This window comes from Zootoca vivipara, chromosome 15 (genome assembly GCF_963506605.1).
Source record: "Zootoca vivipara chromosome 15, rZooViv1.1, whole genome shotgun sequence".
Lineage (NCBI taxonomy): Eukaryota > Metazoa > Chordata > Lepidosauria > Squamata > Lacertidae > Zootoca > Zootoca vivipara.
Genome location: NC_083290.1, coordinates 44,640,476 through 44,665,042, shown reverse-complemented (window position 1 = coordinate 44,665,042; position 24,567 = coordinate 44,640,476). Strand labels below are relative to the sequence as shown.

At 46.8% G+C, this 24,567-nt stretch overlaps 1 protein-coding gene across 7 annotated transcripts in view; it reads left to right on the top strand.

The window, feature by feature from the left end:
- Positions 1-24,567, top strand: part of FGFR1 (fibroblast growth factor receptor 1) — a 101,465-nt gene that overhangs the window by 5,270 nt on the left and 71,628 nt on the right. For all 7 annotated transcript variants that reach the window (XM_060283074.1, XM_060283073.1, XM_035139888.2 and 4 more), the window contains exon 2: positions 15,295-15,518. In XM_060283074.1, coding sequence (XP_060139057.1) covers positions 15,428-15,518 — 91 coding nt within the window. In that variant the 5' untranslated portion in view covers positions 15,295-15,427. The remainder of the gene's footprint in view (positions 1-15,294; positions 15,519-24,567) is intronic.

Here is a 24,567-nt window from a genome sequence, read left to right as displayed (position 1 = left end):
CCTCTTCATCCTGGAGAGAAGTGACTAGTGGGGTGCCACAAGGTTCTGTCTTGGTCCCAGTCTTATTCAACATCTTTATCAGTGACTTGGATAATGGGCTTGAGGGCATCCTGAGCAAGTTTGCAGGTGACACCAAATTGGGAGGGGTGGCTAATACCCCAGAGGACAGGATCACACTTCAAAATGACCTTAACAGATTAGACAACTTGGTCAAAGCAAACATGATGAATTTTAACAGGGAGAAATGTAAAGTACTACACTTGGGCAAAAATAATAATGAAAGGCACAAGTACAGGATGGGTGACACCTGGCTTGAGAGCAGTACATGCGAAAAGGACCTAGGAGTCTTGGTAGACCACAAACTTGACATGAGTCAACAGTGTGATGCAGCAGCTAAAAAAGCCAATGCAATTCTGGGCTGCATCAATAGGAGTATAGCATCTAGATCAAGGGAAGTAATAGCACCACTGTATTCTGCTCTGGTCAGACCTCACCTGGAGTACTGTGTCCAGTTCTGGGCACCACAGTTCAAGTAGGATACTGAAAAGCTGGAACGTGTCCAGAGGAGGGCAACCAAAATGGTAAAAGGCCTGAAAACGATGCCTTATGAGGAACGGCTTAGGGAGCTGGGCATGTTTAGCCTGCAGAAGAGAAGGTTAAGGGGTGATATGATAGCCATGTTCAAATATATAAAAGGATGTCATATAGAGGAGGGTGAAAGGTTGTTTTCTGCTGCTCCAGAGAAGCGGACACGGAGCAATGGATTCAAACTACAAGAAAGAAGATTCCACCTAAACATTAGGAAGAATTTCCTGACAGTAAGAGCTGTTCGACAGTGGAATTTGCTGCCAAGGAGTGTGATGGAGTCTCCTTCTTTGGAGGTCTTTAAGCAGAGGCTGGACAGCCATATGTCAGGAATGCTTTGATGGTGTTTCCTGCTTGGCAGGGGGTTGGACTGGATGGCCCTTGTGGTCTCTTCCAACTCTTATGATTCTATGATAGATTCCAAATATCACCGAATCCTAACCAGATCATAAATACACTCCCTAGAAGTTTATCCCATTATACTTCAATCTTGAAAAGGTGGGAGCAGACCAAATGATAATTGTTACTTCTTTTGAAGTTTGGCGTTCTGTAACTGAAGAGTATTTCTTGGAACATATCAAAAAGGTAAAGGGACCCCTGATGGTTAAGTCCAGTCGCGAATGACAGAAGACCTATAAAATACATAATTCTCTTGTTGCATTGTTCAGCCAGTTTTGATTTGTTCACTTCCGTTTAAACTGAACTCATCTAAATCTTAGAATCATGGAATTGTAGAGTTGGACGGGACCACACGGGTCATCTAGTCCAGCCCCCTGCAATGCAGGAATCTTTTGACTAACATGGGGCTTGAACCCACAGTCCTGAGGTTAGGAGTCTCATGCTGTACTGACTGAGCTTGCTTGACCAGTGCCCAGATTTTCCTGGGTTTTCTTTGTCTTAACCAGCGTGGCTCAAAGGATGAAAGTTCAGCCACTGGGAATTGAGGGTTGTAGGTTCTTGGCAGATTTGTGAAAAAGGTTTGTGTATTTTATACCTACCTCTAAGCAAGGGCTGGAGAATTTGTGGCCCTCCAGGTGCTCTTGGGCTTCCAACTTCAGTTGGCCCCACCCTGTGCCACAGGAGCAGTCAGTCAACTCTTTATTAGCAAAAGCACAACCTCCACAGAGTTGGCTCTGTGTTAGACCTCCTGGGCACACACTTCATACTCCTTAGGGTCTTACTCCATGAAGATCAGTTGCCAAGACTGAAAGTTCCCACCTCCTCACAGCCAGCTAAGACCCCTCCTCTCCAGGGCTTTCCCCAAGCAATTGGAAGCTATGCCTGTGTGCAGCCAACCTCTCCTTTTCATGCCCTTTTCATGCCTCTTCTTTTTGCCTTTTTTGTTTTTTGTTTGTATCTTTTGTATTTTTCTTTTTAGAAAATGAATAAAGATTATTTGAAGGGGGAAAAACAAAACAAAACAAAAAACCCAGCTCTGCTTGTGAGGGAGCATGGGAAAATAACTCTCCCGGTGGCCAGCAGCCTTAACGCCTGCGGCGATTTCGCTCCCAAACGTGATTAAGATGTGAGCGTTGGGTGAAGGGCAGGGAAGAAAGCGCTGCATTGCTGGGCTTTAATGTTGGAAATCACCTCTGGTGCCTTTGGGCAGAAAGGGGGTTGACCCATAAGTCCCATGGAGAAATTGCTTCTCTCTCTCCCTCTCCCTCTCCCAGAAGCAGCCCCACAAGGAGAGAGGATTTGAAATATACCATCCAACTTGAGCAGATGGATCCCTGTGGACCTTTTGCTTCCCTCAGATTTAGTAGATGTAAATGAAGGAAGAGAGGAATGGGGAGCTTGCCAAGCCTTGGCTGTGTCAAGGTCTCACATATTTATTTGGCAGGAAGCCATTTCTCTCCACATGAGCACTTTGCTTCTGTAATCTTTGGGGGGGGGGTCTGGCTGGCATGCATTGGTGCCCCTACATTGTCGTCTTCAGAGAAGATTAAAATACATCAAGACAGTCTCTGACTGGAATGGAAAGAAGCCTCCGCTTGGGAACGAGCCCTCCATTACATGCAATTCCTCTTCCAAGGAGGGCAGGGCCTGGCTCTGCGGAAGAGGCCTTTCTTCCTTTCAGGAGAGATGGGATCTTTATCAGTCTCCTGTAGATCAGGATCATCTGTCCATTTTTTAAAAAACGGAAGCTGATTCAAAACGTGTTTTGAGGATGAACCAAGCAGGTTGCCATTTCGGATGGTATTAATGGCGGCAGAGTGGGAGGCAGCCCTGGGACATAATCCTGCTGCGCAAGCCCCTTTGGGATGAGCAGGATGAGCTCCAGAGCACACAGAAGAGGAAGGCTCTGAATTGGGCTTTCCATTAGGAGGAGGAGAAAGCAGGTGGGTGATGTTTGGGATCCCTCTCCCCAGTCGTCCGCTGTGCCAGCCAGTTGAGAAGTCCCTCCACTTTTGCCCCAGGTGTACCTGAGAGCTGACTTCTAATAACCTGCTTTTCTAGCTTCCCCCTCTTCTCCCACAACTTCCGTTGCTCCCAGCCAGCTGGGGAACAGAAGGTGCAATCCTGACGTGATGGACTTCACCAGGCCGTTCCTTGTGCAGGCTCGTGGGTATGGGGAAGATAAATATTTGCTCCTCTAGGCCAGGCCTGTCCAATGCAAAAGAGACTGCAATCTACTCCCAGTGTAAATAAACTGGCAGTGATCTTCCCATTGTCATTGAGGATTGACCACAGTTGTTGAGCTTTTGGGGGGAGGATTGGCCAGAGTTGTTGAGCTTTTTTTAAGCGTTTCGCTCACCTCAAACGACACCACTAACAAGCACATGCGGCAATAAAGGCAATAATCAAATTCACCAATACAAAGAGAAACGACAAACTCCACCCACTTTACACAATGGAGGGACAAAGCAGGGGGGGGCAGAAACTATCATTCCACAGTTTTCATCAGCCAACGATCAATACGGATCCCACGATCAACCAGGATCAACAGGGGGTCTACCTATTGATCATGACTGCTCTAGGCCAAGAAATGTCCCCATCTCAGCACATACGGAGCCACCTCGACTCCCCGCATGTGGCCCAGAGGTCTTTAGCTGGCCTGCCAGTGACTGAAGCCACATGGATATACGTGGCAGACCCCATGTGCTATGGCTGCTTTGGGGAAGGTATCTGCTGGTCGTTTCTTTTAAAAAAAAATCATTACAGATTTTCTTGGTTTACAAAAGCCTTGCCTCTTTTTTAAGGTTGTACAGTCTTTCTTACAAATCAGGTTACATTTGTTGTTAGACATGAGTGTTGAGTAGAGTATTCTCAATCCTGGCCAGGGGTTCTGTTTGTGTTCTTTGTCTGCCTGTTAGGTGTGAGTATGCAGCTCTGGGAGGAGGAGGCTCTTGCTTGCTTTTGCATACCTGGATGTTGACTTTCTGAATTTGCTTTAACCATTAATTTGTGTGGTTTCCTTCCTCTGTTCCCAGTGTAATTAAATAGGTTTTATTTAAACAAATTGTTTCTGGCCTGACATGTAGAGGTGCACAAAGCTCTCGGGGCGGATTTTTTCTGACTCTTGTTTTTAAGTGATCTTGTTAATTGTTGCATAAATTATTGGGCATGCAGCCTGGTAAAGGCTTGAGTGGGAAATCAAGTCTAACCTATTGTGCATGGTATGAATTCAGCAAATATGTCTGCTTCTTTGGCGTTGTACTGTTATCATTTCCAGTTGGCTAGGAAACCTTTGTTAACTAGGAAGGAGTGGCATCTTTTTTCAGGTTCCTAATGAGGATTGGTACAGCATAATTGCTATGAGACTGAGATCTGGATCAAGGGCCAAACTCAGATATATCAGCTAGGCGCCAAATAGCTCCTAAAACCAAGGTTTCAGTCGCCGAAACACAATGTCTTGTTGCCATTTTGCGGCAAGATGGGTCTAAAGTCTTATTTTTCAAATGACGGACTAACTGTGATTGAGCTTTGAGAACTTAAAGAAGAAAACTCCCTTAATCTAGGGGTTGTCCCTTGATAAAGTGATTCAAATGTCACCTGTGTCACAGACTCACTCACTAGGTGCCCTTAAGTAACCAACTTAAGTAACTCTCTCTTGCTCCTCTTAAGTCAGGGGCAGGGGTGTAACAAGGGGTTTTTGGTAGGTGCGGTTCGCCCCGGATGTCCCCACTGAGGGGGGTGACAAAATGGTGGATGGCACTCACTGCGGGGCCTGCAGCGTTCCCGAGGCACGCGTCTCCCCTGGGAGTGAAGCGGTGTCTTGAGCGCCCGCAGGCTCTGTGCTGCCCAAATGGTCCGCCCGCCACCTCCCCCTCAGCTGTAGGGCGACTGAGTGGGAGGAGGCAGGCAGACTCCTTGGAGGTCCTGCGGTGCCCCCTTGGGTGGCTGGCCCCGCCCCTGGGCACAGGGCACTCACACTGCCCCAGGTGCCCGATCGGCTTGCTTCGCCGCTGGTCAGGGGATGGTGATACAGTCATACCTCGGTTTAAGTACGCCTCAGTTTGAGTACAGTGGTACCTCGACTTACGAACGACTCGACAACGATTTTTTTGACTTACGAATGGGGGTAATGGCCGCACGCTTACGAGTGTCTCAACATCCAAAAGAAAACCGCGGTGGTTTTAAATAGGGATTTTTCGACTTACGGATTTTTAGATAGGGTTGCTTCGACTTACGAATTTTTCAGTTTCCAGTGCATTCCTATGGGAAATCACATTTCCAACATTTTTTGACCTATGAAGGTGCCTTCGGAACGGATTAAATTCGTAAGTCGAGGCACCACTGTATTTTCAGTTTAAGTTCTCCGCGGACCTGTCTGGAACGGATTAATCCACTTTCCATTACTTTCAATGGGAAAGTTTGCTTCAGGTTAAGTACAGACTTCGGGAACCAATCGTGTTTGTAAACCGAGGTACCACTGTAAGTGACCTACCCTACAGGTTTGCTGTAAAGACTACAAGTGGATGCACCCTTCTTCAACCTGGTGCCCTCCACGTGTTTTGAACTACAACTCCCGTCAGCCCCAGCCTGCATGGAACTTTTCCCACTCTGGGGGCTTTCATTGCCACATGGGTTCCCTTCAGTGGGAGCAGGGGGTCCTATTCCAGGGCTGGGAAGAAGCAAATGGAAACTCTGCATCTCTTGCTTTGGTTCAGCCACACAAGTGTCCGAGGTTTCTCCACCTGGTTCAGCCAGAGGCGTGATCTCAGAGGAAGGACACATTCCCGAGAGTTTGGGGAGAGGGCCAGTGGGTGGTGTGGTCTGGCGAGAGTCCGCAGAGCCAGGCAGGGAGGACTGGAGGTCTGCATTTGGCCTCCAGGCTGACATTTGCCACCCCTACTCTAGAAGGGACAAGGACTCTTCTTGGGAGAGGGGAAAGAAACTCTGCGTCTGTTCAGAGGGACATTTCTTTTGGAGACATCATCTGATTATGAGAGCTTATGGGTGAGTCCCTGTCAGTGGGTGCTAAGGGGAAACCCCATCCTCAAATCAAGGGCCCCCCTAGGCCAGCCTTCCCCCAGCTGATGCTGGAGTGGAGGAGGGGGTGCTGGGATGTTCAGGACCTGTTTGTGGGTTTCCCACTGGTGCCTCATGCTGTTCTTGGGCCGCTCAGATGCTTTCAGATGACCATTTGACCGGCTGCCTGTGCCTCATGGGAATTGCAGTCCTAAACATCTGTCGGGAGGCTCCATGGTTGGAGGAGGTTAATCTACAGCAGACACGTCCAACAGGTAGATCGTGATCTACCAGTAGATCACTGGACATCGGTGGTAGATCACTGGCTCCCCCCAAATAAGCTAAACAACTTTGGCTCCCCTAAAAAAAAAGCCCTGCACCCCCCCCCCCCCAAAAAAACAAGGCTTTCCTTCCTAAGGAAAGCTCAACAACTTTGACCTGAACCCCCAAAAGGGGATAGATCACTGCCAGTTTTTAACTGGGTGAGTAGATCGCAGTCTCTTGGGAGTTGGCCACCCCTGATCTACAGTGTCTCTCTTTCACCCACCCTTGTTTCTGCCTTAGAATAGTCCTGGACGTTTTTTTTTGACCTGTGGTAATTGGTTTGGCCTGATTTTAGGCTTCCTGTGGGCCTGTTTGGAAGTTGTGTTTTTAGCACAGTGTCACATAGCTGAGCCCACGGAGCCGGTGGTTGACATAGGAGGAGGCTGAGGGTGAGCTGAAGTTTCCATTGCAGCTGAATCACCCAGCAGCTTCTCTTCGATTTATTTCTCCCTCCTCCCGCTGTGTGAAATATGGAGAGCTAATTCTGTAACTAAACAAAAGCAAGCCTCAAGGCTGTTTGTGTTCAAGGTACACAGTTGGGGCGGGGAAGAGTTGGCAACAGAAGTCAGCTGGATTTATCCGTTTTATATTCCTTGCTTTGCATTGGAGCATCTGAAATGCTCTTTTTGTGCAGGTTGGACCTGCTGGCCCCGAGTTCAGCCCAGACTCTGCTCTGCCCCAGGGAAAGTGACCTGAGGCTTCATTGGTCTGTAGGAGAAGCTGCCCAGAGTGACTGGGACAACCCAACAGATGGGCAGGGGACAAATAATAAAATTATTATAGCACTATTGTTAGGGAACCCTGTTGAACTTTGGGGCCATATTACCTTCTGAGCAGCCTTCCCAAGGCAACAAGTTGGTGGGGGGCAGGCCAGAGGGCAAAGCGGGTAAAGCAATGAATGTCCAGGTTCCTTTTGGCAGTGGTTTGGTTTCTGCACCTCATCCTGGCAAGAAAGAGTAGTTATGAGAGTCAAGGGATGTTGATGGGAAGGAGGTGTGACCCGGGGAGTGTCCCAGCGGCCAAAGAGGCACCCCAGTCTCAAATGGCTTGGGTGCCAAGTTCCTGGGCTTTGAGATCTTCTGGGGAGGACCTTTGTGTAATTCTGCTGATGAGCATAACCCACAGCAAAGGCAGGAGGAAGGCCCTTCTCTGCCGTGGCGCCCTGTTGGTGAAATTTTGCCATAGAAGTCTAGCTTGTGTGTCTCTTGTCCAGTTTCAGGTGTGGTGCAAAGGACCACCCACCTGCCAATCTCATGACTTCATTAAGGCAGGGCGATAAATTGATACATTATCCAAAACCAATTTGAAGTCCATATCAGGATATTGGTTTCATAGTATGGAACACATGGCCTGGAATGATGTGGTTCTAGTGTTTTTAATCAATTTCCTGTGTGTGTTGTTGAACATCCAGGGAATACTGTGCTATGCAGAAGCAAGGTGGGTTGCTGTGCATGTGTGCTTGCCTTAGTGCTTCATCCATGCGCCAGTGGGTTGCACATGCACCTCGTCTCGTCGCATTGGGACAGGCAAGGGGAGAAGCTGTCATGGCACATTTCTGAGTCAGCCTGTGGTCTTCTAAAATGTCTGTCTAACCACGGAAGTCTTTTTTAACAAGGAGGATGTGCAGGGCCCGGGAAGCTGGAGGTGAGCAGCAGGCAAGATTCCCACTCAAGGGAGGGAGGAAGGAAGGGAGGGAGGGAGGGAGGGAGGAACTGACGGGCTGCTGTGTTTGCACTCCATGTCCCTCTGAAAGGAACAGTTGTGCTCTTCAGGTATATATATAAAGGCTGCGTAAACACCAAGAAGAGCTGTGCCTTCATGTGCCCACAAGCCTCCTCTGATTTCACTTGCCCTTCTGCAGAGCAGGCTGTGAGGAAGGGAGGGGAGGCTGGTGCCCTGTGAGGGGTCTTTGTCCCCAAGTGGGAGGCCTCCTGCCCAATCCACCTTTTGAAGACAGCAAAGTTTAGTCAGCTAATTGGGGAGAAATGGACACTTCAACTGAAAAGATGCCCCCGGATTAGTCTTAAGGGCTGCAGCTATCTTGTTTGAGAGCTAGAACTTATAAATGGATAAATGTGCCAAATGGGTTGTGTGTTTCCTAAGTGCTCTTTTTCAGAGTAACCTTGCAAACTGGTTCACATAGAAATATTTAAACAATTAGAAATCATTAGAAAACTAAATATAAAGCAGCCAAGAGAAGATGCAAGGCAGGTGGGGGGTTGAAGATGAGCCTGTCCCACTTTCGGGGTGAGATGGCTTGTGCTTGAGGGGTGGGGGGGGGGAGAGAGAGCAAGATCGTGAACTAAGCATTCGCAAGGAGGCTGAGCAGTTCTGCTTAGATGAAGGCTGCCAGGGCATGTGTGCACCATCAAATAACTTTTCTTCATTTTTCTTTAATTACCCCCACCTTTTATCACAAGTAAGTGCCTTAATCAACTAAAGCGCATCAGCTGATGTCTTTAATCGGGTGGCAAATGTGGTGGATGATGCGCAAGTTGCAATCCGTGCTATTTTTAGCATTGCTTGCCACCTTGAAGGCTACTTCTGGGGGAAAGCCAGGATAGAAATTGTCTGGATGGGTGGAAGATGCTTGCAACCCAAGCTGCACAATCTCTCTCAACTCCCGCCTCCTAGCAACAAGGGTGTTACATGAAGGTGTCAATGGGGAGTGTTTTGCCTCATAGGCACAGAATCCTAAAAGGGGCTTCCATGCTGGCAGTACTTCAGATGGGGCCAATTCCTGGATCCCAATTGGGCCAATTTGCGGCAGTCCAGGATTTGGATGGGTCAAGTTGAGGCAGCCCTGGGTCCATTCCGAGTGATCCAGGGTGTCCAAAGGGAAGAAGCCACCTGGTGGCAGGGAGAGGAAAGAGATGTTCAGCTGTCCTGCAGGCATCTCCTTCTCCCCCTGCGGATCATATGTTTAATTAAGGTTTAAACCCCTGATCAAACATGCACTTGGGAGGGGAGAGGAAAGCCATGCAGGCTGCCAGAGCATCTTATTCTCCCTTTTTCTTGCCACCAGACAGCTCTGCAATACTCTCTGCAAGGTGTAGGAATCAGTTCAGGTCCTGGATCCAGTTCAGATCTGTGCTGCTCCAAAGCACTGGATTGGGATCCGAATTGGGTGAAGGGGGGCATGTGCAACCTTAGTTTCCAGGACCTTTTACATTTTGCATAGCCCCTTCTGAGATTCCATGTATCCCTTTTTTTGAAAGAATTCTCATTGTCCCATAAGTCCCATAGGGACAGAGTTCTGTATAAGTTTGTCTGTCTAGACTTCAGCTGTAGACCTATCTGGCATAGACTTCTCTTTCACTGAAGTGTGAAAGACAATTCAAAAGTGTTTGTGTGTGCTTTAGAAGCATGCCTGCAAACTGGCATGTCTTGATTTTAGCATATTGTCAAAGGAAATGTCTTTCTAAGATGGTGAACCTTTGGCCCGTTCAGGAGTGGTAACTGTGGTTGGTAGGATTGGGCGTCTGTTGAGGGTACACACCCAACAGGGGGCCCTTGGCAAAGTCCTCCTGCATCTTCTCTTCACTGTTGCCATCTGCTTATTTGTCTGCCTCTTGCTCCTGGGCAATCGTGGCGGTGAAAGGAAGAGCAGAGATTTCACTCCTTGGCAGGCAGGTAGTAGCAATAAGGGGGAGGAAAAGAAGCTGGTGCTGGCAATGGTGATGAAGACCTTAGCTTGGCATGGGAGGTGTCCTGGGTTCAAGCCCTGAGAATGTCCCCTTCCTGAAACCCTGGAGAGCTGCTGCCACACAGCACAGGGCAGGCAGGACTCAGCTTAGATGGACCAGAGGTTGGCCTGGTGCCAGCTCTGGTCTAGCTGTGCCACTTTAGACGGCAGGGGGAATCATATTCCACACAAATTCAGGGAAGGCAATTCTAGGCAAGCTTTCTCCCTGGAATGCTACGACTTTAATACGTGCAGGGAATTCTGGGAGAGTGATTCACCACCTGCAGTCACTTCAGCTGAGATTCCTGCATTGTAGGGTGTTGGACTAGATGACACTGGGAGTCCCTTCCAACTCTAAAATTCTATGATTCTTCAGCCTGGACTCAGCTTTGCTACTTCATCAAGAATGCGGCCAATATCCTCCACTCCACTTAACACTTCATTCTCCACATGATAGATCTCCTAAATATTTTAATAGGCTGAAATCCTACAGTGGAACCTCGGTTTACGAATTTTCGGTTTACGAACACCGCGGACCCATCTGGAACGGATTAATTCATTTTCCATTACTTTCAATGGGAAAGTTCGTTTCAGTTTATGAACGCTTCAGTTTATGAACAGACTTCCGGAACCAATTGTGTTCATAAACCGAGGTACCACTGTATGCCCACTTCACCTGGGACCAGTTCCCATTGAACTTTAGTGAGGCTTAGACACACACAAGATGTAATCCATCCCCCCCCCCCCGGGTTTCTATGATGCCTCTTTTCCTTTGCCTGCTCTCCTTTTAACTGTTGCACAAAGTTCAAAATGCTGGTTTCTGTGGTGCTTTGGGCAAAGGGAGTTGTAATTAAAATCACCCCAGGAGGACCTGCTCCTTTTCCTCCTCCTTTGCTGTTCCCGAGGAGGAGGCCACTGTGCCTTGATGTCTTTTCTCTGGACACCCCCTGCTCCCACACCCCTTCCAATTTGGCTGAGAAGTGCCACCACTTCAGTGTCTCCAGGGCCTCTTTTCTGTGCAGCCTGAAGGACGGCCACATCATGGCTCGTGACTTGTCCTTGGGATTCATGCTGGAAGTATGAACCTGGTACTCAGGGAAGCCAGGACAGGTTTCCCTGTGACTCTTCCCTGAGCCACCCGCCAGCTGTTTCAGGCGATACAAATTCAGTGTTTGGAGCCTGCTCTGGTCACTGTACAGTGGTACCTCTACTTATGAATTCAATGCGTTCCGAACGCATATTCGTAAGTCGAAAAAAATTGTAAGTCTAATCCCATAGGAATGCATTGGGAGAACAAATTCATAAGTAGAAGCGACCCTATCTAAAAATTTGTAAGTAGAAAAAATCCTATCTAAACCACATCCAAGATGGCGGACGGAGCTCCATTCGTAAGTAGAAACATTCGTAAGTAGAGGTACCACTGTAGCTTGTCCCCCACCCCTGAGCTTCCCCTTCTCCTTCTGTCCAACATGTTTCACTTAGAAAATTCTCTGCTGGGTTGTGTCTCAAGTAGTGAGGAGAGTTGATAAACAGAACCATTAAGAGAGAGGGTGTTCATTTCCCGAAAATACCAGAGACCCTTCAGCCAAGTATTTCACTCGTTAGCAAAACGATTTAACATTTTAAGCCAGCTATTTTAAAAATGTACGGTCTGGGTCTGGCGGCTGCTCTTTTGCTCAGAGGTCTGGTGCCAGCGTTTGTTTAACTGCCGGGATCAGTACACATGTCCCAGGCACCATGGCTTGGGAGGGCAAGATAACCAGCTTCTACCCAGGCAGTTCCCCAATGTCCCTGTGCAAAAATGGCTTGGCACCCACCCAGGGACCCAGACCTTGCATCAACCTGCCCATGGCCAGAGGCCCTCTGGGAACAGTCTGCTCCTCCAAAGTGCCTCCGCTGGAGTTGAGGTGGAGGGGGACTGGGGAGAGGCTGGCAAAGGTGGTTTGAAAGAGAGTCTTTGGTCTGGGCTAACCACTGAATGTTTATATTAAGTTTAAATAGTAATTATTTGTCCTTTGGCATTGTACTGGTTTTTAATTTTATTTTTTGTGAGCTGCCTTGAGGGCCTGCTTGGCTGTAGAATGAGTCATAAAACAACAGCAGCAGCAGCAGCAACAACAAATTAAAAGTTGGTAGAATAGACCAAAGCATCTCTAATAGAAATGATCCCGTGCTGTTTTCTCTAGCCAGTGATGAATAAAGTAGCAACTTACAAACTTTGTATCTTTTTGTTGTTTAGTTGTTTAGTCGTGTCCGACTCTTCGTGACCCCATGGACCATAGCACGCCAGGCACTCCTGTCTTGCACTGCCTCCCGCAGTTTGGTCAAACTCATGTTCGTAGCTTCGAGAACACTGTCCAGCCATCTCGTCCTCTGTCGTCCCCTTCTCCTAGTGCCCTCCATCTTTCCCAACATCAGGGTCTTTTCCAAGGATTCTTCTCTTCTCATGAGGTGGCCAAAGTATTGGAGCCTCAGCTTCACAATCTGTCCTAATTCAAAAGCATCAATTCTTCGGCGATCAGCCTTCTTTATGGTCCAGCTCTCACTTCCATACATCACTACTGGGCAAACCATAGCTTTAACTATACGGACCTTTGTAGGCAAGGTGATGTCTCTGCTTTTTAAGATGCTGTCTAGGTTTGTCATTGCTTTTCTCCCAAGAAGCAGGCGTCTTTTAATTTCGTGACTGCTGTCACCATCTGCAGTGATCAAGGAGCCCAAGAAAGTAAAATCTCTCACTGCCTCCATTTCTTCCCCTTCTATTTGCCAGGAGGTGATGGGACCAGTGGCCATGATCTTGGTTTTTTTGATGTTGAGCTTCAGACCATATTTTGCGCTCTGCTCTTTCACCCTCATTAAAAGGTTCTTTAATTCCTCCTCGCTTTCTGCCATCAAGGTTGTGTCATCTGCATATCTGAGGTTGTTGATATTTCTTCCGGCAATCTTAATTCCGTTTTGGGATTCATCTAGTCCAGCCTTTCGCATGATGAATTCTGCATATAAGTTAAATAAGCAGGGAGACAATATACAACCTTGTCGTACTCCTTTCCCAATTTTGAACCAATCAGTTGTTCCATATCCAGTTCTAACTGTAGCTTCTTGTCCCACATAGAGATTTCTCAGGAGACAGATGAGATGATCAGGCACTCCCACTTCTTTAAGAACTTGCCATAGTTTGCTGTGGTCGACACAGTCAAAGGCTTTTGCATAGGAATAAGAAATAATATTTTTTTAAAAGAACAAAAATGTAGTAGCATCTCCTCCAGCCTCCAGATTTTGTGGATGTTAGAATCATAGAATCATAGAGTTGGAAGAGACCACAAGGGCCATCCAGTCCAACCCCCTGCCAAGCAGGAAACATGTTGTGCTAGCTGGGTGCTGGTGGGAGGGCACTAGACTTGGTGCTCCAATATGTCTAAGCTGGTTATTCTGCTGTGCTGTGTGTGATTTTATTGTTCGCTTATACCTTGGCCTGAGGACATGGTGGACAGTACAAGGTGTAGCCCATGGGTCTGGTCAGCATCCGAAGGGGAACCTGCAAACCTTACCTGTATCACCTGGAGTTCTTTGATGTGAGGCTATCAATGTATGACATAAATAAAAGTACTGCCGGATGTGATCTACACAGTTTCACAACTTCCAGATGCTAGAACTTCCATAATTACAGCTGTGAGAAGATAGTGACAACCAACAAAATTGTAATAAACCACATAGTCAGGCTTATTTACAGTACAAAAAGAAGACAGTGTGTTCTGATTCTGTTTTGTTAGAAAAGTGGAGCCATCTCAATGGGTTTTAGGCTGGTGGTTGTATTGTGATCTTGTGAGTTTTGTTGCCGCAAACAGTTACCAAAAGGGGTTCTCAAAAAGCTGTTAGGCAGTGGGAGATCTGTGCCAGTGGGAAATGCGCCAATGCATCCTCTTCATAGGAGTTTTGGACTTGTTTATGTATGCATGCTTATAATTTGACTCTCAATATTGGTTGATACTGTATAAATAGGCCATCACAAAGAAATTACTGTGGATTATACTATAAAAGACAGGAGTGCCTGGCATGCTCTGGTCCATGGGGTGACGAAGAGTCGGAAACAACCAAACGACTAAACAACAACAAACTATAAAAGCCACAACCAGCAGTGCTGATCCATTTAGAAAAAATTCCAAAAGCAGCAATAGCAGAATATTTATTTTATTTTGCAACAAAATAATGCATTTTATACACAGTCATAGCATTTACTTTTATTTGGGGTGCCTCGGAGTTCTGTCCTCTCCCCCATGCTTTTTAACATCTATATGCAGCCGCTGGGAGAGCTCATCAGGGGGTTTGGGCTGGGTGTCCATCAGTATGTGGATGATACCCAGCTCTACCTCTTTCAAATCAGAACCAGTGAAGGCGGTGAAGGTCCTGTGTGAGTGTCTGGAGGCCGTTGGAGGTTGGATGGCGGCTAACAGATTGAGGTTGAATCCTGACAAGACAGAAGTACTGTTTGTGGGGGACAGGAGGAGGGCAGGTATGGAGGACTCCCTGGTCCTGAATGGGGTAACTGTGCCCCTGAAGGACCAGGTGCGCAGCCTGGGAGTCATTTTGGACTCACAGCTGTCCATGGAGGCGCAGGTTAATTCTGTACCCAGGGCAGCTGTTTATCAGCTCCATCTGGTACACAGTCTGAGACCCTACCTGCCCGCGGACTGTCTCGCCAGAGTGGTGCATGTTCTAGTTATCTCTCGCTTGGACTACTGCAATGCGCTCTATGTGGGGCTGCCTTTGAAAGTGACCCGGAAACTACAATTAATCCAGAATGCGGCAGCTACACTGGTGACTGGGAGCAGCCACCGAGATCACATAACATCTTGAAAGATCTACATTGGCTCCCAGTACGTTTCCGAGCACAATTCAAAGTGCTGGTGCTGACCTCGGTCCAATATACCTGAGTAAGGAACTGAGATTTCTGTCTCGGAAATTTGTAGTAGGGATGGGAAAAGTGTGGCCCTCCAGATGTTGTTGGACTCAAACTCCCATCAGCCCTAACTAGCATGACCAGTGGTTAGCCACATCTGGAGGGCCAGAGGTTCCCCAGTCCCAATTCATACGGTAGCTTCAGTCGCCTTCCTTTACACTATTTTGAATCTGCAGTGTAATTGCCTCACTCCTTACAATTTGCTCAGACACAAAAGCACTGCACAAAAAGTCCTGATTTTAGACTATTGGAGAAAATAATTGAGATATTGAGGACAGTAGAATAATTATTTTCCTGTACATTAATTCTGTTGTTTTTGAATTAACAGTGTTTGAAAGTCTGTGCCTTGGAGAACAAGTGAGACCCCCGCCACCTTTTCTCGTTTTGCTAACGGGCACCAAAGCAGCATACCCTCATGGCGTCTGAGAGCTCAGTGGTCATCCAGTAGCAGGAGAACTGGGATGTTTACCTGGAAGTGCCTCATTCTTTGGGCTGTGCTGGTCACAGCCACACTGTCCACAGCAAGACCAGCACAAACGCTGCCCGAGCAAGGTAGGCATGCTAGTTAGTATCTCTTGCGTCATTGCCAGCTGTAGATTTGCTTCAGTTTTCAGTGGCATTTTTGTGCTCTTGGTGAATCAAAAGGAACATGGTAGAGCATTCACAAGAACAAAATTTAATTGCCTTTAGTATTGCTCCAGAAATGTTCAGGAATAAATATATATTCATTTAAGTTACAGGCATAATTCAAGTAGATAGGTAACTTAGTTTATAAGTTCTGCAATAAATGATGTGGGGGCTGAGAGATTACTCCCTATGTCTCTGTTTAATTGTTTGTTTTAAATTTAATTCTTATTTTCTGAAATAGAATTTTAGACATGCAGTTTCAAACAGCAAACAAACTACTTAACAAATTTTGGACACTTTGAAGGGAATTAGAGGGCTTTTAAAAATGAAAGAAAACATAAAAGTTGTTTGTTTTGCAATCTGTTATCTGATGCATATATTTATTGCGAATCGAACTTAGGCTTGTGAATCTCTTGGGTATTTTCTATATGTCTGTGTTGGAGTCAGTAGGCTGTGGGTTGGTAGCTAGGATTTGCTGATCCTCTTGACTAAGCATGTTCTTCAAATGGTACCTTGGAAGAAGTTCTTCTGTTTTAAGAAAAAGTTGGATCCTGTTCACGGCTGGCAGTAGATGAAGTGGCACAGCAGAGGTTTGCACCTGGATGGCTTGGTTCCGTTTTCTCAGCTGGGGCTATAGACAACCTACCTCAATCTGTTCTCTGGCCTGAGGTCAATGGTTGGATCAGGAGCTTGAAAATGCTGCAGCAGAAGAGGGTTATCTCTGTTCATAACATAGAGGTGTAGCATGTTCATTTGATTGAAGGGCCACTTTATAATGTCACTGCAAATTTGAATCTTATAGCTGCCTCTGTTTCTAGGTCACCAATCCTTTTGGTTTGAGTTGAGCAGTTAAGTGTCTGGACCCTTGAGTTCCTAATCTGGTATCTTTAGAGAAGAACTCAAGAGTCCAAATAAGGCAATCGTGTAAAAATAAAGTTAATCTTGTCTGTGCATTGTAGGAGCAAGTAGGACCAACAGTTGATTTTTCTCATGCCTGACGTATCTAGATTCTAATTTAAATGTATCTGAACCTTCAAATTAGAACATCAGGAATTCAGATAAACTGTGGAAATCAGTACTTAAAATCTTCATGTGACTACTATGCCTGTAAGATATTTAAATGAGAAAAAAATGATGATGGAAGGCAAGTGATCAAAAAGGTCATACTTGAGCAAATGACGAGAATTAGATCTGCCTGAAAGTATATATGGTCAGGGCAGCAATTTAAGTATTTGCTTTGGGATGAAATCCGAAGTAAGCTTGGGAAGGGTGTAATAGTTTGTGAGAAATGTGCCCTAATGATTCTGTGGTCTTTTTGCTCTTGGTTACGAGTCCTTTAACACCAGCAGGTAAAGCTTTTTGTAGTATAAAGATCAATCCAATTCAGCCAATTCAGATGCTCACAAACACGGCCAGTCTTCAAAAATGTTGGGACTTGATGCATCACATCGAACTGGTGGCCACTACTCACTCTTCGAGACCAGATACAACGCACTGTGCTCCTCTGCAGCTCCTGCTTCATGCCAAGGGGCTTGCATGGGAGAACATCCACGTGTCAAATCTATCTCCCCTTGGGGGATCGCTGCCCCTTGCAGAAGGCCCATAGCTCCATAGTAGAGCTTCGGCTGTGCATGCAGAAAGCCCCAGGTTCAATCCCCACAACATCCAGATAGGGCTAATAATGTCCACTGCCTGGAATCCTGGAGAGCCACTGCCAGTGAGCTAGGTGGACCCAATGGTCTCACTCTGTATGAAACAGCTTCTCATCTCCTACCGGTATGTTTGCTCCTGCATTTCCCTTTGCAACACCCCAAATCAACTACAGTGGTACCTCTACTTACGAATAACTCTACTTACGAATGTTTCTACTTACGAACGGAGCCTACGCATGTGTATACTTCAAATACCTGAATGTATATATGCCTGAGAATGTAATTGAGGAATTGTCCATATAAGATGATATTGTGGTCATTTTCGTACTGCTTTGTACTTGCACAAACGCCCTCTGACCTTTACATTGCTTTGCAGTCTCTGTGGTGTGGATGTTTGTTATGGGAAGGAGGGAATTGCGTCAGTGGCAGCCAGTGCCCAGGGATCTGCTGGGGCTGGTAGGAGGTCATGGCCAGTGGGGGGGGGGAGTTCTCAAGGACCACCTCTGCACACATGCATCAATCTGGACCCTAAGTTCACCAGGCTTGAGTTGGAGTTGCTACAATTCTTTTGTGTGGCTTCTTGGGCAGTAGGCTAGCTGCTTTCCTTTTCTTTTTGTGGGTCTCAAAAGTCTCTCAAATAGTCCTCTCCCCACCAGCCTAATTCTGTACCTCTAAAGATCAAAGCAAGGGACACGGGTGGCGCTGTGGGTCAAACCACAGAGCCCAGGGCTTGCCGATCAGAAGGTCGGCGGTTCGAATCCCCACGACGGGATGAGCTCCCGTTGCTCAGTCCCAGCTCCTGCCAACCTAGCAGTTCGAAAGCACGTCAAAGTGCAAGTAGATAAATAGGTACTGCTCCGGCAGGAAGGTAAACGGCGTTTCCGTGCGCTGCTCTGGTTCGCCAGAAGCGGCTTAGTCATGGTGGCCACATGTACACCGGCTCCCTTGGCCGATAAAGCGAGATGAGCGCCGCAACCTCAGAGTCGTCCGCGACCGGACCTTACGGTCAGGGGTCCCTTTACCTTTAAAGATCAAAGCATAGGCTTGGTCCCTGTAACTTCAGTAATCCACTGGGCCAAGTTTGTGTGTATCTGGGGGAGAGTCAAGAGAGCATCAGTTGCTGATTTGTGTTTGGTGCTGTGATTAAAGGTGAGGTTGTGTTCAGGGGAGACTGCAAGTGTGGGGAGAGAAAGCCGTTTCTGAGTAGCCCAAAGGTCAGAGATTGTGCTTAGCAGCTGGGGCAAAGTTTTGACAACTCTCCTCTTCTTGTGGGCCTTGGAGAGTAGTCTGCTGGTCTATAGCTGGTCTATAGCTTACCTGGAGATAAGTGAGGTCAGTGGCAGTACCTGTCATTAGCCCTATTCTGGATACATTTGAGGCCTCTTTCCTCTGGAATCCTTTCTTGGACCATGGATATGTGCCTTTAAAGCCAGCAGCCTGATGGTTTGTGGATTCTGGAAAACATCATAGTAGCCCACATATGGTGTGGTTTTTCCATGTCAGTTAGCATTAATGCAGCTTACTATATGTGGGAATATCTATTTTATAAATCTCATTATATAAATGTGAGCTGTTTGTAATATTGGCGTGTACCTTGTGTTGTGATGCCCCTACTTTTTAAAGGGTACCCTTTATTTATTTCTCCTCCTCCAACTCCTTTTTGTTGGCATGGTTTCAGCAGGCTGTTTGGACTTGTGCAAGCTGGTTTCTGTGGCACAGGCAGATGCCCAGTGGGCAGCTGAGACGGGGGCCTGTGTTATGTATACAGTCCTTGCAGAGTAAATATTTCTTCTGGACTGGAAATTTGAGATGATGTGGAGTATTCGGCATGCCTTCCCCTGTCAATAAGCTCATTCTCAGTTGGATCTTGCCCCTAAATAACCCTGCTCCAAAACCCTCTCTAACCCTTTCTACAAAGTATATTTCACTATTTCCAAATCTTAAGAGATGTCCATATATGATAGTTTCCTGCTGCCACACTAAATAAGAAATGCGGAAAGTGCACGTGAAAGGACCGCTTAGCAAAGAAACCGCATTTCCTTCCTTTGATACTGAGATGTGGGTTGTCCAACCTATGTCAGGCATGGGGAGCCCACCAGAGGTCGTTCAGCAACAACTCCCACAATAAACCCAGCAGGGATGGCCACTGGCCAGGGATGATGGGTGTTGTAGTCCAACAACAGAGGGAGACCACCTTGTTAACTGCCCCTGTGCTAAGCTTAGGAAGGCAACTTTGTTCCATGTTCCCCAGGCAGTAAGTCTCCCAGTTCAAGAAGGACTTAAAAGATCTTACAGGGGCTCCCTCTTAAGATGGCAATGTATATTGATTGCTGCATTTGAAGTGAGACAAGCCAGCTCTGTTGCATTTGGGGGGGGGGCACCTGTTCCAAAGTCCTGCCATGGAGTCCATGATAGAAGGGACCCCTGCAGGGGCCCAGCATAGACCCTCACAGCTATAAATGTAGAAAAATGGAAAGCATATTGCTCCCATGAGTGATGATATGCCATAAAACATGAGAAAGGTACTGGAAGCCAAGCCCTTTATGGAGAAGTCTATAAAAAGCAATGCCCATGAGCTTGAGAGGCCAGTCTCTTCTCAACCACTCTTCCTTCAAATTCATCCTATTATTTATTCATGTATTTATTTACTGCTCCTTCTGCTGTTTTTGTATACGGCACTTCAGCCATAAAGGCTCCCAAAGCAGGGACTTGCATAGTGAAATACAAAAAATAAAAGTGGAACAGATCAATCAAAGCACTGTGAAGCAGCAAAACCCCAAACAGGGGATTGATTAACATGTAGACTTCCCAGGCTCAAGGATCAAGGCATGCACACACAAACCCCTTTCCCAAGTACATTTTTTTACTATTGTCCCTCACCCAATTTCTTCAACCTCTCACAGGGAACTTTGCCCATGAGAATACTTCAGTGTCTGTCTTTATTTTCCTTTCTATCTCTTTCTAAATGATCTTAAAATAATAGAATTGGAAGAGACCACAAGGGCCATCCAGTCCAACCCCCTGCCAAGCAGGAAACACCATCAAAGCATTCCTGACAGATGGCTGTCAAGCCTCTGCTTAAAGACCTCCAAAGAAGGAGACTCCACCACACTCCTTGGCAGCAAATTCCACTGTCGAACAGCTCTTACTGTCAGGAAGTTCTTCCTAATGTTTAGTTGGAAGCTTCTTTCTTGTAGTTTGAATCCATTGCTCCGTGTCCACTTCTCTGGAGCAGCAGAAAACAACCTCTCTCCCTCCTCTATATGACATCCTTTTTATATATTTGAACATGGCCATCATATCACCCCCTTAACCTTCTCTTCTCCAGGCTAAACATACCCAGCTCCCTAAGCCGTTCCTCATAAAGCACTGCTTCCAAGCCTTTGACCATTTTGGTTGCCCTCTTCTGGACATGTTCCAGCTTGTCAGTATCCTTCTTGAACTGTGGTGCCCAGAACTGGACACAGTACTCCAGGTGAGGTCTGACCAGAGCAGAATACAGCGGTACTATTACTTCCCTTGATCTAGATGCTATACTCCTACTGATGCAGCCCAGAATTGCATTGGCTTTTTTAGCTGCTGCATCACACTGTTGACTCATGTCAAGTTTGTGGTCTACCAAGACTCCTAGATCCTTTTCACATGTACTGCTCTCAAGCCAGGTGTCACCCATCCTGTATTTGTGCCTTTCATTCTTTTTGCCCAAGTGTAGTACTTTACATTTCTCCCTGTTAGAATTTATCTTGTTTGCTTTGGCCCAGTTCTCTAATCTGTTAAGGTCATTTTGAAGTGTGATCCTGTCCTCTGGGGTATTAGCCACCCCTCCCAATTTGGTGTCATCTGCAAACTTGCTCAGGATGCCCTCAAGCCCATCATCCAAGTCTTGTGGAAGTCATTCACAGTGTTGTCTTTGGAAATATGGGGTTGTGGGGTGGTTGTGTTCCACATCATCATGTGTGATGGTGGAGCATGCATAAGCCCATTATTCCCCCATTATGCTTTGCCCCCCCCCATTTCTGCCCCTTTTTCTGACCATTTCTGGGTTGTTGCGACGCACGCATGTACAGTTGTTCATCAGTTCAACATGTGTAAATCTGTGGCAGCCTGTAATGCTAAGCAAACGTCCTGTCAGTGCAAGGATTTCCACTTGTGCAATGGGAGGGCATGGGGCATGTGCAGGAGGAGACAAGGGTGGGAAAGTCCCATTCTGAAATGGAAACACTTGCACAACATTAGACACAAGCCCAACCACTATTTCCAATGGATGACCAGTTGAGCCAAACTTTGTCCTTGCCGTTCCTTTGCAGAGGACGAGGGCATGTCTGCTCTACTCTCCATTTGTAAAGTAGGAATACTAGTGGCTTGGTTCAAAGGCTTGTCCTGTGGATAAATACAAAGAGCATAAGTACGTTTGCAAAATGAGAAATAAGTATTCTAAATGACTAAGGTCAGAAAACTGGAATTCACTCTCCCCTATAGGATCTAAAAGGAGCTTTCAGTTCCTTTAGATCTCTCTGGCAGTAGGTTTTGTGTGTAGAGTGGACTACTGTGTTAAGAGTATTGTGGTTAAGTATTTAGATCTCTATTGTGGTTAAGTATTTAGATCTATTGCACAGGTACAGCAAAGACTGTGCTTGTTTCATGCACACCTAAGTACCATATCTTCCAATATGAAGCAGCCCCAAACTGGGACACCATCTTCCAGTGCTAGACTCATGCATCCGAAAAAGTGTAGCCCCAAATCCCAGCAGCCATTTGGGCTGTTGTCCTCTTGCAAGAAAAAATGGGATGTCCCCCCCGGCCCAGGCAGTTGGTGGGTATGAAGTACACGAGCCCATAATTATTTACAACAGTGGGGTTTTTTAATGCTTTCTACCTTCAGGAAACCTTCCACTTCTCTGAGCCATCTTTATCAAGTAGGTCAAGGCAGAAACTTGCCCGAACAAAGAGTGGAGGTGGACCAAGGCCATATGTGTCTCTTCCTCTAGTCCAGGGGTCAGCAACCTTTTCCAGCCGTGGGACAGTCCACTGTCCCTCAGACCATATGTTGGGCTGGCCTATTTTTTTGGGGGGGGATGAACGAATTCCTATGCCCCACAAATAATCCAGAGATGCATTTTGAATAAAAGCACACATTCTACTCATGTCTCCTGCCAACCTAGCAGTTCGAAAGCACGTCAAAGTGCAAGTAGATCAATAGGTACTGCTCCGGCGGGAAGTTAACGGTGTTTCCGTGTGCTGCTCTGGTTTACCAGAAGCGGCTTTGTCATGCTGGCCACATGACTGTACCACCGGCTTCCTCAGCCAATAACATGAGATGAGCGCCGCAACCCCAGAGTCGGTCACGACTGGATCTAATGGTCAGGGGTCCCTTTACCTTTACTCTACTCATGTAACAACACACATGTAAAAACACACTGATTCACCGGACTGTCCGTGGGCCAGTTTGAGAAGGCGATTGGGCCACATCCGGCCCACGGGCTTAGTTGGCCACCCCTGCTCTAGTGTGCCTCTCCCAGGCTCCACTCCCTTAGCCCGAAACTGTGATTCTCAAAGAGCCAAACCCCTGACCTGCAGCCTGTTGTGTTTTGCCTAGCACGCTCCCTATGCCATTGGACAGGTGTAACACAGAAGGAAGCACTTAGTTCCTCTGGAATGGCATCTGCAAGGGTTGTAATTCAGGCTTTGCAGGGTCCAGACCAGCACCATTGCATTTTGTGGACTGTGATAGGGGATGGGAAGGGGGAGTGATTGAGTTTTGTTTCAATTTGAATGTGAATCCACCTCATTTTCACTTCCTAAAACAATTCAAACAAAAATGTGGCCATCCCTTGAATTGCTGTGCAGTTTTTCAAACCAAAAGGTGTCTAGAAGTCCATATATTAGTGGAAAGTGTGCATAATATGTGTATTAAAAATAAAAAATAAAATAGCATGCAAAAAAGCATTATATTGAGGGAATGCAGCTTGCAAAAAAGTGTATATTAAGGAAGGCTGCATACAAAATGTCTATTAAGAGCAATGTGCATTAAAATGCCTGTAAACTGGAGGGTTGCACATCGCCATTTAGATTTCTCCTCTTCCCTGAATCTGTCTAATCCAGGCACAGGCAAACTTGGTCCTCCAGATGTTTTGGGACTACAACTCCCATCATCCCTGACCACTCGTCCTGTTAGCTAGGGATGATGGGAGTTGTAGTCCCAAAACATCTGGAGGGCCAAGTTTGCCTACGCCTGGTCTAATCCCTTTTTAATGCCATCTGAGACAATATTCGTCACTACTGTACATCTTGTGGCAGCAAATGCCGTCAGGTAAGCGCTGTGCCTGTTGCTAAAGGACACCCTTGGTTCACACAGGGAACAGTTGTGGCCTCACTTCTGCATGAAACATGTGCCTTGAGGAAGGGAAAGGAGAATGTTAGGCGCTTTGAGACTCCTTAGGGTAGTGATAAAGTGGGATATCAAATCCAAATCCAAAACTCCTCATCCCCAGTGCTTCACACGGTAGGCAAGCTGCTTTCAGGGAAGCCATTGCCAAACTTCTCATGGAGTAATGGCTGATAAGCTTCCAGGGAAGCCCCCAAACCCACTGGATGTCCCCCGAACACAGTTTGACACTTGTTTATAAAACAAGAAGTTGGCTTGCAGAAGTGAGTGCCCTAAAAACAGATGAAACCTAGGAATAATGCAAGATGTCTAACATAGACAGGGAGCACCCTCTATTCATTAGAACCTGAAAGGTTCTTGAACACACACACACACACACACACACACACACACACACACACACACACACCTGGCAATAAGGGATCCATTCCCACATCGTTTGGTCTGTCACTCCTGCTCCAACTCTTGTGAACTTTTGATTGCACTTGATCTCCTCCTGTTGCGCACTCTCGTGTGTCCAATGACTTCCCTTCATTAATATTGGGCAGAGGCTGGAGTTTATAAACCAGACCAGGGGTTCCCAAACTAAGGCCCGGAGGCTGGATGCGGCCCAGTCGCCTTCTAAATCCAGCCCGTGGACAGTCCGGGAATCAGCATGTTTTTACATGAGTAGAATGTGTCCTTTTATTTAAAATGCATCTCTGGGGTTATTTGTGGGGCATAGGAATTTGTTCATCCCCCAAAAAAAATATAGTCCGCCCCCCCCCAAGGTCTGAGGGACAGTGGACTGGCCCCCTGCTGAAAAAGTTTGCTGACCCCTGAAAGAGACCGTGTCCATGTTATAATGTCGGGAGGCGGTGTTGTAAGGGAGAGCCGAGGGGAGGATGCCCTCCAGCCACTGAAAACTGCTTGCCATAACTAGAAACAGAGGTTGTGT